This window comes from Cetorhinus maximus, chromosome 18 (assembly GCF_964194155.1).
Source record: "Cetorhinus maximus chromosome 18, sCetMax3.hap1.1, whole genome shotgun sequence".
Taxonomy (NCBI): Eukaryota; Metazoa; Chordata; class Chondrichthyes; order Lamniformes; family Cetorhinidae; genus Cetorhinus; species Cetorhinus maximus.
In genome coordinates, this window is record NC_135896.1 from 25,348,166 (window position 1) to 25,363,380 (window position 15,215).

General features: G+C 41.3%; 1 protein-coding gene across 4 annotated transcripts in view; it reads left to right on the forward strand.

Annotated features, from left to right (window-relative positions):
- The first annotated feature begins 2,600 nt into the window (after positions 1-2,600).
- The window catches only part of ppp2r5eb (protein phosphatase 2, regulatory subunit B', epsilon isoform b), a 94,217-nt gene continuing 81,602 nt past the window's right edge, over positions 2,601-15,215 (forward strand). Inside the window, exon 1 of one of the 4 annotated variants that reach the window (XM_078562237.1) lies at positions 2,601-3,394. In XM_078562237.1, coding sequence (XP_078418363.1) covers positions 3,241-3,394 — 154 coding nt within the window. In that variant the 5' untranslated portion in view covers positions 2,601-3,240. The remainder of the gene's footprint in view (positions 3,395-15,215) is intronic. The other 3 variants (XM_078562238.1, XM_078562240.1, XM_078562239.1) reach the window with 3 other exon arrangements.

Here is a 15,215-nt window from a genome sequence, read left to right on the forward strand (position 1 = left end):
CTTTTCCAATCTACCATCTCCATCAGCCTGGTGTCCAGCGGAGGCAACAGAAGCAATGGTGCAAGAAAATTAACATCGAAGACCTTGAAGTTCCCTTCTAAGTCAGTGCATCACTGCCAACTTCTCAACCTCCTGCCACCAGGAGCTACAATGTGCCCATAGTGCCTGTCGACCCTAAAGTCCACCATAACAAGTACCTGCAAAGAGGTGCTTGGTCTCTCAATCAGCCCAAGCAGTCAAGGGCCCACATCGCTGAGAGTCAAGCTGAGAGGAGAAATCATCAAGAAGAAGAAGGCAGTCAGTGCTCGCTGGAGAGAACATTTTGAAGAACTTCTCGCCTTGAACATACTCAACTCCATTCCTCAATACCCTGTCCAGCTCGGTCACATTGATCCTCCCGGTCCAGAGCAAGGTTGAAAAGCTATGCACAGGGATTCGACATTTGAAAAACAGCAAGCCCTCTGGAGCAGATGGAAGCCCTGCTGAAATTCTGAAACATGGTCGAGATAAACTCCTGGCATGGCTGCACAACCTCATATCCCTCATCTGGGAAGAAGAGCACATGCTGGGGGATCTCAGGGATGCTGTTGTGATCGTGACTATGTTCAAGAGGGGAGAAAAGTCTGATTGCGGTAACTACAGTGGAGTCTCCCTACTGTCTGCACAGGGATGATTAATGCAAGAATCCTCCCCAGCTGCCTCTTCCCAATGGCTGAGGAACTCCTTCCAGAGTCATAGTGCTATTTTCGCCCATCGAGAGGCACCACACACATGATCTTCACTGTGTGGCAAATTCAAGAAAAATGCAAGGAACATCACCAACTGCTGTACATGGCCTTTTTCGACATCATGAAAGCCTTTGACTCTGTCAAACATGAAGGCTTATGGAATATCCTTCTCAAAATTGACTGCTCTCAGAAATTTTTCACCATCCTCCACCTATTCCACGATGACATGCACACTGTGGTCCTCACCAGTGAATCACCATAAACCATATCTCAATGAAAACTGGGGTCAAACAAGGCAATGCCAATGCACCAACTCTCTTCTCAATTTTCCTCGCTGCAATACTGCACCTCAGCTCCAACACATTACCCACAGGTGTGAAAATAATTTACAGAACAGATGGGAAACTGTCCAATTTACAATCCAATCTTCAATCCAAAACCAAAACCACTCCAACCTCAGCCATTGAGCTTCATTAAGCAGATGACGCTTGGGCTCATCAGAAACTGCTCTAAGTCATTGCCGACTCCTTCTAACCAACTCCCACAGCACAATACCTCCCCCCATCGATTAAGATCAACAACGAGATCCTGGGAAACGTGGACCATACTCCATATCTTGGGAGCCTCCCCTCAAAAGAGGCACACAAATTTGACAAAATTCATCATCGCCTGAAATGTGCCAGCTCAGCCCTTGGCTAACTGAGGAAAAGAGTATTTGAAGACCAGGGTCTCAAACTTGAGTCAAAGGTCATGGTTTAGCAGGCAGCTGTGATCCCCAGGCTCCTATTTTCTTCAGAGACTTGGGCAACCTAGGGTAGACACTTCAAAGCACTGGAGAAGTACCATCAGTGGTGCCTTCGCAAGATACTCTAAATCTAGAGCAAGAAAGCGGTTTAACAGTAGGGTCCTCTTGCAAGCAAACATGCCTAGCATCAAGGTGATAATCACTCAAAACCAACGCTGGTGGACAGTACAGGTTGTTCTTTGTTGTTCATGTGAACGTGTTTGTATGCCTGACACCAGACTTACGAAGCAACTGCTCTATTCGGAACTCGGTAACTGCAGGAGACTCCCAGGAGGACAGCGGAAACACTTTAGGAATGTCCTCAAAGCATCCCTGAAGAGGTCAAGGGAGTCTGGCTTGCCACCAACTAAACTGGAGAAGGTTTGATTTAGGAAGGAACTGGACATATCAAAAAACTTCATCAGGAATGTGCAGACACTAAATCAAGGCGTCGGAAAGAGTGCACAAACCTCCAAACAAACCCACTACCTAATCCTTCAAGCATCACCTGTCCAACATGTGGCAGAGTCTACAGATTGTGCATTGGATTTATCAGCCATTTCAGAACTGGAATGAAAGCAAGTCATCCTCCATTTAATTTGTATTGTATTGGTAGTGTATTGAACAACTTCTCTTTTATACAATTTGTACTGTGTAATTTGCGTTGCTCTCTCAAAACACAAGTTCCTTCTCAACTGTGACGCCCGTGAATGGTTCATACGGGTAATTGCTGACCCCCTTGACTATGGGAACGGCCTCTGTGAAATCAACCGAACTTGACTACCCCTCCCGCGCGCAAGGCAACCTGCCCGGCGCCGTGACATCCTTCGATTGACGTTGACCGCGACCGCTCAGAATCGCAAGCGGGGTGACGTCACCTCGATTGACACGGTCGCAGGACCAATGGGAAAGCGCTTCCGCCCGCTGCCGTCTCGGGCGCGGGGCGGATTCCACCAATGGGAGGGCAGGAAAGGAGGAGAAGGGGGGAGGGGTTGGGACTGTTGGCGTGGACCCGCCCACTTTCCCCCTCCTCCTCCTCCTCCTCCTCCTCCTCCTTCACCAGACCCGCCTCCTCCCCTCCCGCCGCACGGAGCTGGACACAACCCCATATTGGAAATGGACGCGGCTCATCGGTACTGACACAAAAGGAAGAGGAACACAATAGAGGGGGAAATATATATGTGAAAAATAAAACCACGTCCACCCAGACAGGCACAGCCAAGCGCAGGGACAGCCGGTGTAGTCGAGGAATGTGACCGTTTATTATTTTTTTTTCAATTACAAAGCTTGTAATCTGCTTCAGGAGGAGGAGGATCCGACCCCAAAAAAGCCACACGCCGCCCGGTCCGCTCAGCCGGAATTTAATGGGCGCTTGAAGTGAGTGAGAGGAAAGGAGAGGAGAGCAGAGCGAGACTACCCCCTCCCCCCCCCTCCTTACCCCCCCCACCCCTCCCCCGGACCCTGACCCCCCGCTTCCTACTCTCTGGACAGTGAGTGGACACAAGGCCGGGCCCCCCCTGGCAGTGAGCTCGCTTTACTCGGCGCCGGGGCTGGGGAGGAGGAGGAGGTGGTGGGTCAGCCCTGTTCACCCGGGCTGGGGGGTGGGTGGGCGGGGGGGGGGGAGAAGGTGGGTGCCTGCCTCTCTGTCTCTCCCTGGGCTGTCGTTCACCGCCGCTTCCCCCCCCCCTTTCGAGGTGAGGTGACTCGGCTCGGTCGAGAAGGGGGGATATGTCCTCGCCCAGCGTCACCACGGCAGTGGAGAAAGTAGACGGATTTTCTCGGAAGTCCGTTCGCAAGGCCAAGCAGAAGCGCTCGCAGAGCTCCTCGCAGTACAGGATCCAAGGCAAAGCCATCGACTTAAACCCCCTGCCTCTGCTGAAAGGTAAGGGCCAGGCCTGCATCATTTCGCTTTTACCCCTTTTATATTGCTTCGGTTCTGAAGGCCCCTCAACGGACAGGTCGATAAACTCTGAGCAACCTTAAACAGTGGGTTTGATCAGAGGAATAACTTTTGTTTTGAGCTGCTGAAGAGGTTTCGATAATAAAATGTAAGAAGGATGGCTGCTGTCCAAGTTCACTTGGGTGTAATGATCCAACTTGGACATTTAAACGTCAATTGGAAGAAGATTAGGAGTCTGCATTCGTCCCCCTCTCCCTCCCCAGAGCTCCATACTTTTATGGTTAAAGTACTTAAAACCTCACCGATTGTTGGTTGCAAGTTTTCTGTGCGACTTGCTGTGGTGAGTATTTAAACCTGGATCATCTGTAAAGGACAAGATTGTTCCTCGCCCCCTATCCAGGTGACCCAGCGCCATTGTGTGGTTGCTAAGCTGACAATGACTTCACAGTCCATTCCCTGTTGCTGAAGTAACAAAGGTCTCTAGAGGCAATGACTTTTGTAGCTGTTTTCCTGTGGGGGTGCCAGATTTAAGTAAATAGATATAGTTTTAATTTGCTGACTTCTGAGTTGTGTACATTTAACTAAATCACATTGATCAGGTGAGTTATTCTGCTGTCAGTATGCTACATGCGCAAGTGAACATGGGTATTCTAATTGCCTTCAAAAGGCAGTATTTTGCCAAATCTATAGTGGTTTGCCTCCCAAGTCATTTTCAGCTGGCTCTAGTTTAACCTAGACAGTTTTCAGTATTGATGGGAGCTGGGGTTCTACAGTAAGATTGGATTATTACAGTTCCCTACTGTTGATCCTTATATGAGTGAGGCGTACAGTTCTCATATCCAGGATTGTTTCAGGGAACAAAATGAAAATAAGAAAAGTAAGCCATAGATCGCATTTTATTTAAATTACATACTGCAGTGCATCATATGTAATATGTGGCTAATGAATGCCACACGTTTTCTTAAGATTACTAGTGGTACGACTACAAAAATGCTAAAGATTTTGTAAATATGATAGTTAAAATAAATTGCTTATGCTGATTGGGCAAGTACTGTTCAACAGTTGGTTGTATTTTACTTGCAATGGTGGAAATGTTGTTTGGAAGCATGGTCTACCACATTGTTACTTGGCATTACAATATTTTACTGTTTTTAATTGCTTATTTTGAATGCTAGCATAGACATGAGAAGTTTGGCTGTCACAGTTTTGATGGAAATTAGTCTGTAGCTCTTGTTTAAATTGCTGTATTATGGTTAAAAAAAATTGTTTCCACTGTAGGCAGTTTCGATATATAGACAATAATTATTGGTTTACATTGATCTGGTATATCAAACTCATATTTAAAAAAAAAGATTTTCCTCCTTCCCCAGAGTTTACTCCGTCTTTGCTAAAGACACTAGCTTTCGGTGGGTGCTGGCTGTCCTTAAAAAAAATTAAAAAGAAGCATTAAATAAGATGCTGTTCTGCACTGCCAAATGGTGATTGCTAGTAACCTATTTATTCGTTGATGGGAGGTGGGGAGAAGGAGGAAGTACTATGATTGCCAAGCCAAATACTGTCATCTTACATCCTTTCTGCTAGCTGCTACTGGATAATGATAAAGTACGAACCTGGTTGTTCTTATTTGTGTCACCCTTCTAGCCCAGGGTCACTTAAGGCCAGTTGCTACCATTATTGAGAGCACTTATTTCAGCACAGACTGACAATTGGATCTGGGACATCTTGGTTCTGTATAGCTCAGAAGCGATCAAGTGGCTTTACCCAGAAAGCAGATTTTCAAATTGGGAAAAAAATGTTAGTAAAAAATGATACAAAATAAATGTAACAAGTGCATTTGCTGCAAATGTATTAATTAGAATAGGATTTTCCCTTTGCAGGACACTTGCTAACATGTGACTTTTTTTTAAGCAGCAGTGCAGTACTGCCCGAACTTGAAAATCCGCAAGTGCTATTAAATATAACTTTACAATTGGTCCTTAGGAATCTTGACTTAGAAAGCATTTTCTTCATTTCAGCTCCTTCCGAAAAGCGGAACACCTCTCTGTCTTATGTTTGATCGTAGGTTTCATTGGTCCGGTTGTTGGTATGAGACAGTACAATAGTAAAGACCTCTCGAAAGTAGAGGGCATATTTCAATTGAATGCTTCGATTGACTACCAAATCATTAGTGCAGTTCGAGTAATTTACATCCAACATCTGAATCCTGAAATTGTTACTGCTTTAAATTCTTCATCATGATATTGACAATAAATGCACCGTAATTTTTCTCAACCAGTTAGTTTCAGTTTAAAGACCATCTAGCTTCTGAAAAGACTGATTACATTCATATTGTATAATGCTGTTCCAATTAGGCATGACATGGAAAGTGTGATGATACACCCATCCTTCATTATAAATACAATTATAGTAATACTTTGCATGCTGTGATTTTGCAATATTCAATTTTACCAAAGCATTAAAAGTAAGTGTCAACTGTTTTTCATTGCTTTCTTCTCGGTTTTTCGAACTATTTGCATGTTTAATTGTTTTGTTTTCCCATATCCTATGTTGCTGTTCTTGTCTCCAGTCATAACTTTTCTAGGCAAAGCATATTCTTAAAGAATAATCTTATTACCGAGAAAATTCTAGGTGAAGGACAATGGATTACAGTACAGATCGGCACCAAGGCTGAAAATCATGAGACACAGAGTGAGGTATATCTAGAGTTAGTGATTACAACAAGCCTAATCCTATAGGTTGTAGAAGAAAAAGGCTGAGAGGGGTAAGTAGTGGTAGGGTGATGCCAAGCCTGGCAGGTTGTAGTGGCACTGGGGTCCTGTTGTATTGTCCCTTCTGTGCACCAGTTGAGATTAGCTAACTCTGCATAAACCAGAGGCGGAACTTGGCTGGTTTACACACCTGAGGCACCTGAATAACCACATCAGGAGAACCAGTGTTGAACTTTCCACCTTTCCTGCAAGAAGGATAAATTTTCTAGTACTGTGTCAGTTTGGCAGAGTGAAAATATTTAATGTACTGTTAATGTCTCCACTCTTCTTGGAATTGATTGATAGTAACTTTGCCTTAGTTACATGACATACTAGTTGGGGCATGATTAATCATAAAAAAAAATACTTTTTCTGAATTTTTCATTATCAGATTTACATGGAATAAATTTAAATCTTATTGGTTGTTTCTTTAGCCGTGCAGTACTTTATGATGTCAACCTGTTGTCTCCAGTTTGTGTTATACATAGGGTAGAACATGGGGTTAACATGGGAGCCTCCAATTGGTCAGACCACATCTTAACTCCTGCCTTCAGTTCAGGCCACTGCACCTCAGGAAGAGTATGTTGTCCTTGAAGGGTGTGCAATGCAGATTCAGCAGAATGATACTGAGGTTTAGAGGGTTAACTTATGAGGACAGGTTGCATGAATTTGACTTATACAGCCTTTATAGAAGATTGAGGGATGATCTGATCCAGCTGTTTAAAATATTAAAATTATTTGATAGGGTAGATACAGCAAAGCTATTCATCTGGTGGGGGAGTTCAGAATAAGGAAATGTAAACTTAAAATTAGAGCTGGACCGTTTAGGAGTGTACTGAGGAAGTACTTCGCGACTGCTCCACCATTAAATACGATCTTGGCTCTTAGTTAGCTTTAACTTCACATTCCTGCCTGCTCCCCATATCTCTTGATTCCCTGAGAGACTAATAATCTGTCTTAAATATATTCAACAGTGGAGCATCCACAATCCTCTGAGGTGGAGGATTCCAAGATTCACAACCTTTGAGTGAAGAAATTTCTTCTCATCTCAGTCCTAAATGATCGGCCCCTTATCCTGATACTGTGCCCGTTTCTAGCTTCCCCAGCCAAGGACCAGCCTTTCGAATCCCTTTCTTGGATGTTTCAATGAGATCACCTCTCATTCTTTTAAACTCCAGAGAGTGTAGACCCATTTCACTCAGCCTCTCAACCGAGGAACCAATCTAGTGAACCTTTGCTATACCACCTCCAATGCAAATATATCCTTCCTTAAATATAGAGACCAAAACTGCACACACTACTCCAGGTGTGGTCTCACCAAAGCCCATACAATTGCAGCAAGACTTTCTTATTCTTGTACTCCAGCCTCCTTGCAATAAAGGGCAACATGCTATTTGCCTTTCTAATTGCTTGCTGGACCCAAATGCTAACTTTGTTTCTTGTTTGAGTATACCCAAGTTCGTCTGAACATCAGCGTTTACAAGTTTCATGCCTTATAAAAAGATTTCAGTTTTTCTAAGTGTCAAAATGAATAACCTGATACATCCCCACATTATACTCCATTTGCCACCTTGTTGCCCACTCACTTAACCTGTCTATTTCGCTTTGCAGACTTTTTGTGTCCTCCTCACAGCTTACCTTCCCACCTAGCTTTGTATTGTCAGCAAACTTATACAAAGAGACCGAGAGCAATGTATCTAAGTCATTAATACAGATTGTAACTGGCTGAGGCCCCAGCACAATCCTTGCGGCACTCCACTAGTTACAGCCTACCAACTTGAAAGCGTCCGATTTATCTTTCCTCTCTTCTTCCTGACCGTTAACCAATCCCCTCTCCGTGCTACGATATTACCCCAAACTCCATGAACCCTTATCTTGCCTATTAATCTTTTGGCTGGCACCTTATCAGATGCATTTTCAAAACCCATGCATACTGCATCTACTGGTTCCCCTTTATCTACCCTACTAGTTACATCTTAAAAATACTCTTAATAAATTTGTCAGACACACAATGAGTTAAAGTCTTGAGGGTTCACTCCCAAAATGCTGTGGCTGCTAGGACACTTAGGAGCTTTCGGCTATCTGAGATAAATTTTTGTTAGGAACAAAGAAGGTGTAAAGATTGTGGGTGAAGACCTGGAGAAAGTGAGTAATTTCAAGCACCTGGGGTCAATGATGGCAGAAGATGGAAGTATGGAAATTTATGCAATGGATCAGTTCTGGTTGGAGTAGTTGGAAAAGTGCAGTGGAGTGTTAATTGTTAGAGAAAACGTGAAACTGAAAGGAAGAATCTACAAGGCAGTTCTGAGACTGGCCTTGTTATATAGTGCAGAAACTAGGACAACATCAAGAAGAGAGGAGCGACTGGATATTAATGAATGCAGATGCTGAGATGAATGTGTGGAGTAACGAGAAAATACAAAATCAGGAACCAGTACATCAGGGGGTCAGTGAAGATTGTGGAAGCATTGAAGAAAGTAGCTGAGAAGAGATTGAAATGATCTGGTCATCTGATATGGAGAAAGAAAGGAAATGTGGTGTGGCGAGTGATGGAGATGGAAGGAGGAGAAGAGGAAGGCCTAAGACCAGATGGAAAGATATGGTGGCGAGAGACTCAAATGCAGTGAGATTGGATGATGAATGGGTGATAGAGAAGGCGATCACCCAGCATTTTGGCTGCCCCAAGTAAAATGGGAGAAGCCAGAAGAAGGTGGTATCAAGGGAAATAGAGTAAAGGAAGGTAAGTTGTAATGTAGATAAATCAAGTTCTAATTGAATGGCAGCGCAGGTTTGAGGGGCTGAATGGCCTCCTGTACTTTGTGTTTCTATGTTCTATGCCTTTAGTCTTTTAAAAACTCACGTCTTCTCATCAAACATTAACAGGTTTTTAGACTCAGCATAATCTATCCTTCTTGCTGTCAGCTGGATTTTAGAGGATAGTGAAAGGCAATTAAACTGATTAAACATTATGCTGCTAACCATTGGGATACCCCTTTGACATTTCAGGAAGTTTGTTTTCTGGTACCGAAATTTGTTTAATCAGTGAGGGCAGTTTTCTCATTGTAAACCATGTTCACAATGGCAGATGAAGAAATGGTCATGTTTTTTCTTCTCTCCCATCCTTGCAGAAATACTGAAAAATAAAGCTTTTGGTTTTTTGCAGCCAAAGGTTAGTTAGCTGACCAAATGGGTCATTAAGCTTGCCTGCTTTCAGCTGATCAAATAGTTTAGATTTGATAATAGCCCTCAATTACAGTTCCAGAAATGAAATTTGTCTCTTAGCTTCAAAACCAGAAGTCATTCATCTTTTACAAAGGCAACATTAAGGGTTCAATCATGCAAGTAAGCAGGCCTTCACAGTGGTGCCCTATGCTGGCAAGCAACTCCATCTGCAGGCGCTGCACAATTACCTATCACAATTAAATTCTTCCTTTCTCAGTTGCAAATGTAATCCTTGCACAACACTGATCAAATGAAGTAAACCACTGATGGAAAATTCTTCCTTGTTTCCCATTCCAACACCGGTGAGTGTTCTTTCAGCTATCATGCTATGCCCTCTGGTAGTCCTTTTCCCACAATTCTCAGACTTCCCACTGCCCCCCCCCTTATTTCCAAATACCTAATAACCCTTCATTGCTAGCAGCCTCCCAGTACCTCACTGATGTGTGAGGCAATGAGTATCAGTAGGCTATTTAACTGTGGAAGAATCACAACCCTGTTCTCACATACGCATACTTTCTAGCAGGAGTCAATAGCAATATGTAGTGGTAATTTGGCTTTATTTTCCCCTCACTTCACTGAGGCCTTTTTTTCGTTTTCCAGATTTGGATGACACTGGCAAGGTCGCTCTTATTACTAAACCCTAGTTGTCCAGATTGTGATTTTTTTTTCTCTCTACAAATGACTAGCGTGCAAGGCCTCATCTGAGGGTGTTAGCAGTCAGTCACATAATGTACACAAGAATCATGTGTCGGTCAGACTCTAGAGGAGTACCAGTTTGCCTTCACAGGTTCATTTACTTCCCTGAAGAACATTTGTGAACCAGTTTTGGATTTTATGACAATCTGACGGCTCTCAAGATTATATTTCCTTGTGCTAGGCCAAACTACCAGATACATTGAATTTCTAATTCACAACTTGCCATGGAGGGATTTGAACAGATTTGGTCGTGCAGTACTATAACCACTACATAACTATCACTGTAGATGCAACTGTCGCAGGTTAATTGTTGAAGTGGCTGCAATCAGTTAATAGCACAGACTGAGGATGAACCACAGCACCCCGCCCAGTCTTTTTGCATTGGTATCATACCATGTGGTACCTCCCCTCAAAGTCATGCCTGGAGTTTGATATCTGCAGCAGTTCTGGCTCTAGCCTGTGGAATAATAAATTCAGTTGTGACAATCACCATTGGAAAGATATATTAGTTTGCCAATTGCTTGTAGCAGTATGGGGCTGTTGCAGTAAAGAAATTAATTACAAATCAATAACAAACTGACAGAAGTGAGGGAATCAAAAAGCCAGCATCAGCCATCTTTGTTTTTGATGTAGCCTGCTCCGTTTTAACGCTGGGTTGCTGTTATTGATTTGCAAGTAATTTCATCCTGATTAATTTTTGGATCTCAAACAAAAAATGACGTGCATTTTTATCTATTGAGCATTTTAGTAATGTCAATGCAATGGCAGGATGGAGTGATGCTGAAGGCCACATTATTTTAAGGCTAATGCAGTTGGTGATTGTTTTAGGATAATGAGAAGTGCAGTGCTAACTGAATGTATTAACTATATTAATGGATTCAAATACCATAGCCCAATGTGATGCCTAAAATATCTGAATTGTCAGTCATGTGTTGCTCTTTGGTACATTCTTGAAATGCTGTAGAAGAACAAGAATATTTATCATTGACAGCCTTGAAAATGTAATTTAAGCATTTGTTTGGCATAACATATTTAATGGATAAACAGACTGAAGGGGACTCCTAGTTTTGAATGTGACAATAACTATAGAGGGATTTCCAACAGCATTGTCCAAGTGTATGTCATCACTTTGTGTTACTGCAAGTGATCAATGGAAAAAGGTAGTTGAGAAATATTAATTTTTAGTATCTTTTTTATGTTTGAATTAAAAAAGCACTTGCCTCTCCAAAAAATGTTGTTTGCTTGTGTGTTGATCCTTCGATAGTGCTTGCATACTGTAATGTGTGAACTCACCACAGCTGCATAGCGATATCTACCAACTAGTTACTCAAGGTTAGGTGTATTTGAAGTTTTTTCAAAAAAATAGGATCAAGTATACCTTGTGGACTTTATAAAATCATCTTTTAGTTTTTATAGAAGTGTCAATGATGCTACTAGAAGTAGATGAAATGCTGTCTTGAAACGAGTAATATTTGTTTGAAAAGTGTTTTGTAATTCATATATTCTGCATCAACTATTTCTCCTGTTTAGAAACGTTTACAAAGAATGGGTTTTGGGGAGCAAGAAAAAGTTTTATTTGCGTGTTCTAGTTCCAGTCTCCACCCTTTAGTGCTGGCTGACTGTTTCATAGACTATGATAATGCCTTGCATAGTAAGTGGAGAAGTGGGGTGGCTGAGCCTGATGCTGTGTTCCTATGTATTTATTTCAATAGTGGAATGGGAACGTTGACTGAACTACTTCCCCATCTTTCCCCACTCAAATTTGTTTTATGTTGAGCATCACACCGAATCTGTGACACATAAAACAGGTCATTTGGCCCAAATAGTCTATGCCAGTATTTATACTTTGTGAGCCTCTTTGCCCTCTATATCTCTTCCCACTCTGCTAATCCCTCGTGTATGCATCTTAAATTCTTCAATGCAACCTGTTTTAATTACTCAGTACCACCATCTCACCACTCCCTATGTGAAGAAATTCCTAATCTTTCTTTGATCTGTTAGTGGTTGCTATATTATTTATGCTCCCTTGTTCTGGATTTGTCCACAACTTCCAATCAAATGCCTTCATATGGGTAAAGGCCCTCTATGGGGTCTGCACCCTGCTCAATTGTACCTGATAATTGCATCCACTTAAGGATGTAAATATTCTTGTAAACCTTTTCTGCACTTTCTCCAGTGCTTCAATACCCTGTTTGTAATGTTGAGATCTGAACTGCACACAGTACACTGTGATCTAATCAGATTCCTTCCACATAATTTTAACATTAATCCCCTCTTTTTGATTTCTTTTCTGTTTTCCTCTAGAAGTAAACGTTTCTTGTATTTTGTTCTCCGATTCCTACACTTGTGCCTGTGTTCATTTTTAAATTCAGCACAGCCTGATCTAACTTTATCAGTCACCTGTGTAGCTGCTCCATCAGAGTTTGTGTAATGGGAATCTCTTTAAATGCTCCTGGGATGTTTGGTGGGTCTGGTGTCTGAACTCGTGAGTTATGTGAAAGAAATTTGGGTGGCAAATTAGCTATTCCAGTATCAGTAGGACCAGAGTCAGGGTCCCACTTGAGCCAGGCAACTGAGGAAAGACAGCATATTCAAAATTCAGAGCAGTAATCAGGAATGGGACATCATACACCAAGCCATTATGCTGGATAACTGAGCTTTGAATTGGCAATGCTCCCAAGATAATGCATGATCTTAATTGATCTAAGATATCTCCTTTGCCAATATGATACCATTATTTTTAAAATGTTCTTTCAAGCTTAATTTTTTTCTTTAGATTTTCATCTGGTCCACCTCCCCCTCCTGCATTTTTTAAGCCTACCATAAGAGTGGTGTAGTGCTGCCATAGGTTAATATTTGTGTGCATATGTTCTCTTCTGATAGTCTGGGTGGGATCAGAAATAACTGGAAATTCCCTTACGTCATGTTGCACTATAGGCTAGTATATTATGCAAATGAGAAATTCCCATTGTAAGCTTTGTGTAAAAATGTGGTGAGTACAGGAATTGTGATCACTAATCCATCAGAGGGGTGGCTTGTGAAACTTGTACATATTAAATTGATGTTAGTCAGATATTACCTAATTGAGTGTGCTGTGCTGAACTGAACTGTCAGATTTCCCTTGTCGATTAAATTCTCTTACCCAGAATTACAACAGGATGTGTATTAATGTGGGCTGAGGAATATGGTAGCAAATTTGCAACTAAACTGAATTTTAGGTTTCAACAGCAAAATAAATTAAGGTAAAGTGCAAGGCAGTAATAGATGCATTTCATTTGAAAAATACAACATTGAGAACAGCCTTCTAAGTGCTCCATGCTAGTTGCACTTAAGGTGGTTTCTTAACTGAAGCAATGGGAACCTCAGAAATATCCTAGAGACAACATTTGTGTGTCACAAAATTACAAGGTAGTAGTTTCTGTTTGCACTGTGGTTGGTTTGTATTGTTGACTATTAGAATCATTCACTAAGTATAGCATACTCCCATTGCAAGTACAGTTGCCTACTGCAATTAAAAGTAATTAATTATTGCCTTCACTTAAGGAGTCTGTCTTTGGTTTTAAAAAAATAAACATTTGAAAATGTACTGTTTTTCTATTTACAGTGTTAAGACGATTTTGAAGACTGATTTTAGATTGTAGTCTTAAATAGATACTGTTAAACCAAAACCTGAAGAATATAGGCTTTGAGTGAGTGAAAATTTGGCTGTAGTGTGCTGAATAAAAATTACAACAAATTTTCAGTACCTTGATCGTACGATGAATTATTGTAAGCATAATCTGAGCAAGTGAATTGGGCCCTCTGCTACAAGGATGTTTTACAATGAACCAAAGTGTGTGTGTGTGTGTACACTTTCTTTGCCTCCATTTTTGTTTGCCTCTCAGTAGTGGAAGGTTGTGCTGTGGTAAGGTGCCATTGTTGCTGCCTGCTATCTGATACCAAGTCAACATTCTTCACCTGTTTTCAGGGTATTCAACTTTCGGGCGCAATAATGAGCCTGATCTCACCCTTGCCCATTATCTACATATATTTTCCACTGGGGTTACTAGCTATTAATAAGGAATGCAAAACCTGGCAAGGATTTTGGTTTCCTTGCACTCCAGCTGAGATGTAATTAATTTAACACATGCTTCTGGTTCGTGTGGCTCACTGCCACATAAGGTTGTACCTTTATCCATCAGAGGAACGTGAAGATGTGTTCAGTCTGTAGTTCTTTTAACTCATTTTAGAGCTATAGATTACATAATAAAGACTTGTGGAATATTTGTATCTTAGGTGGTGTAACATGATGTAGAAATATTGGAACTGTAGTAAATGTTAAAGTATTGCATACCTTTTTATAAAAGTATTATAAATATATGTTGATAAAATAAGACTTTATTCAAAATTTTCAATTCCGCGTAGACTGTGAAATGAATATTTGCATGTATAATATGGAATTATGTTGGTAATATTCTTATGAACTGTTTATTTTCTTCACTGAAGCAGTTCTTTATTTCATTGCCTAATCTAGGATACAGAGAAATACTGTGGTGACCATGTTCGCAGAATTGAATTTCTTGTAAAAAGATTGCAAACTCCACAATCACTAACACAAATGGAATTAGGAAATATCTGACTAACATCAATTTAATATGTACAAATTTCACAAGCCAATCCTCTCATGGGTTAGTGATCACAATTTCTGTACTGAGCACATTTTTACACAGTGAATTTACCTCATTTGCATAATACTACACAAGCCCACAGTACAACATGATAAAAGGAAATGGAATTTTACAGAAAGTGCTATGAGTGTATTGTCACGACTCACTGGGGATAGTGCGCTGCAATACTAAGCCCCACTGCTCCCTGAGCCGTGACAAATGTGAAAAGTTTATTCAACCCACCTAATTGTTTAATTTAGGTTAACAGAATACAAGCAGAATACAGGTTTGTAAACTTAATGAGTAAATAACTGTTTATTGAACAAATTGCCTTTAACCAGTGGCAAAAGAAAGAAATATGAACTAATTTCTAGTTCTATAACCTAAACTCTGCCTCATGTTAATCCCTATATGCACACATACATGACACACAAGACCCACAAAAACATGGATTTTAAGGGTGGGATAAAATAGTTCAGTAGCACCAATTCC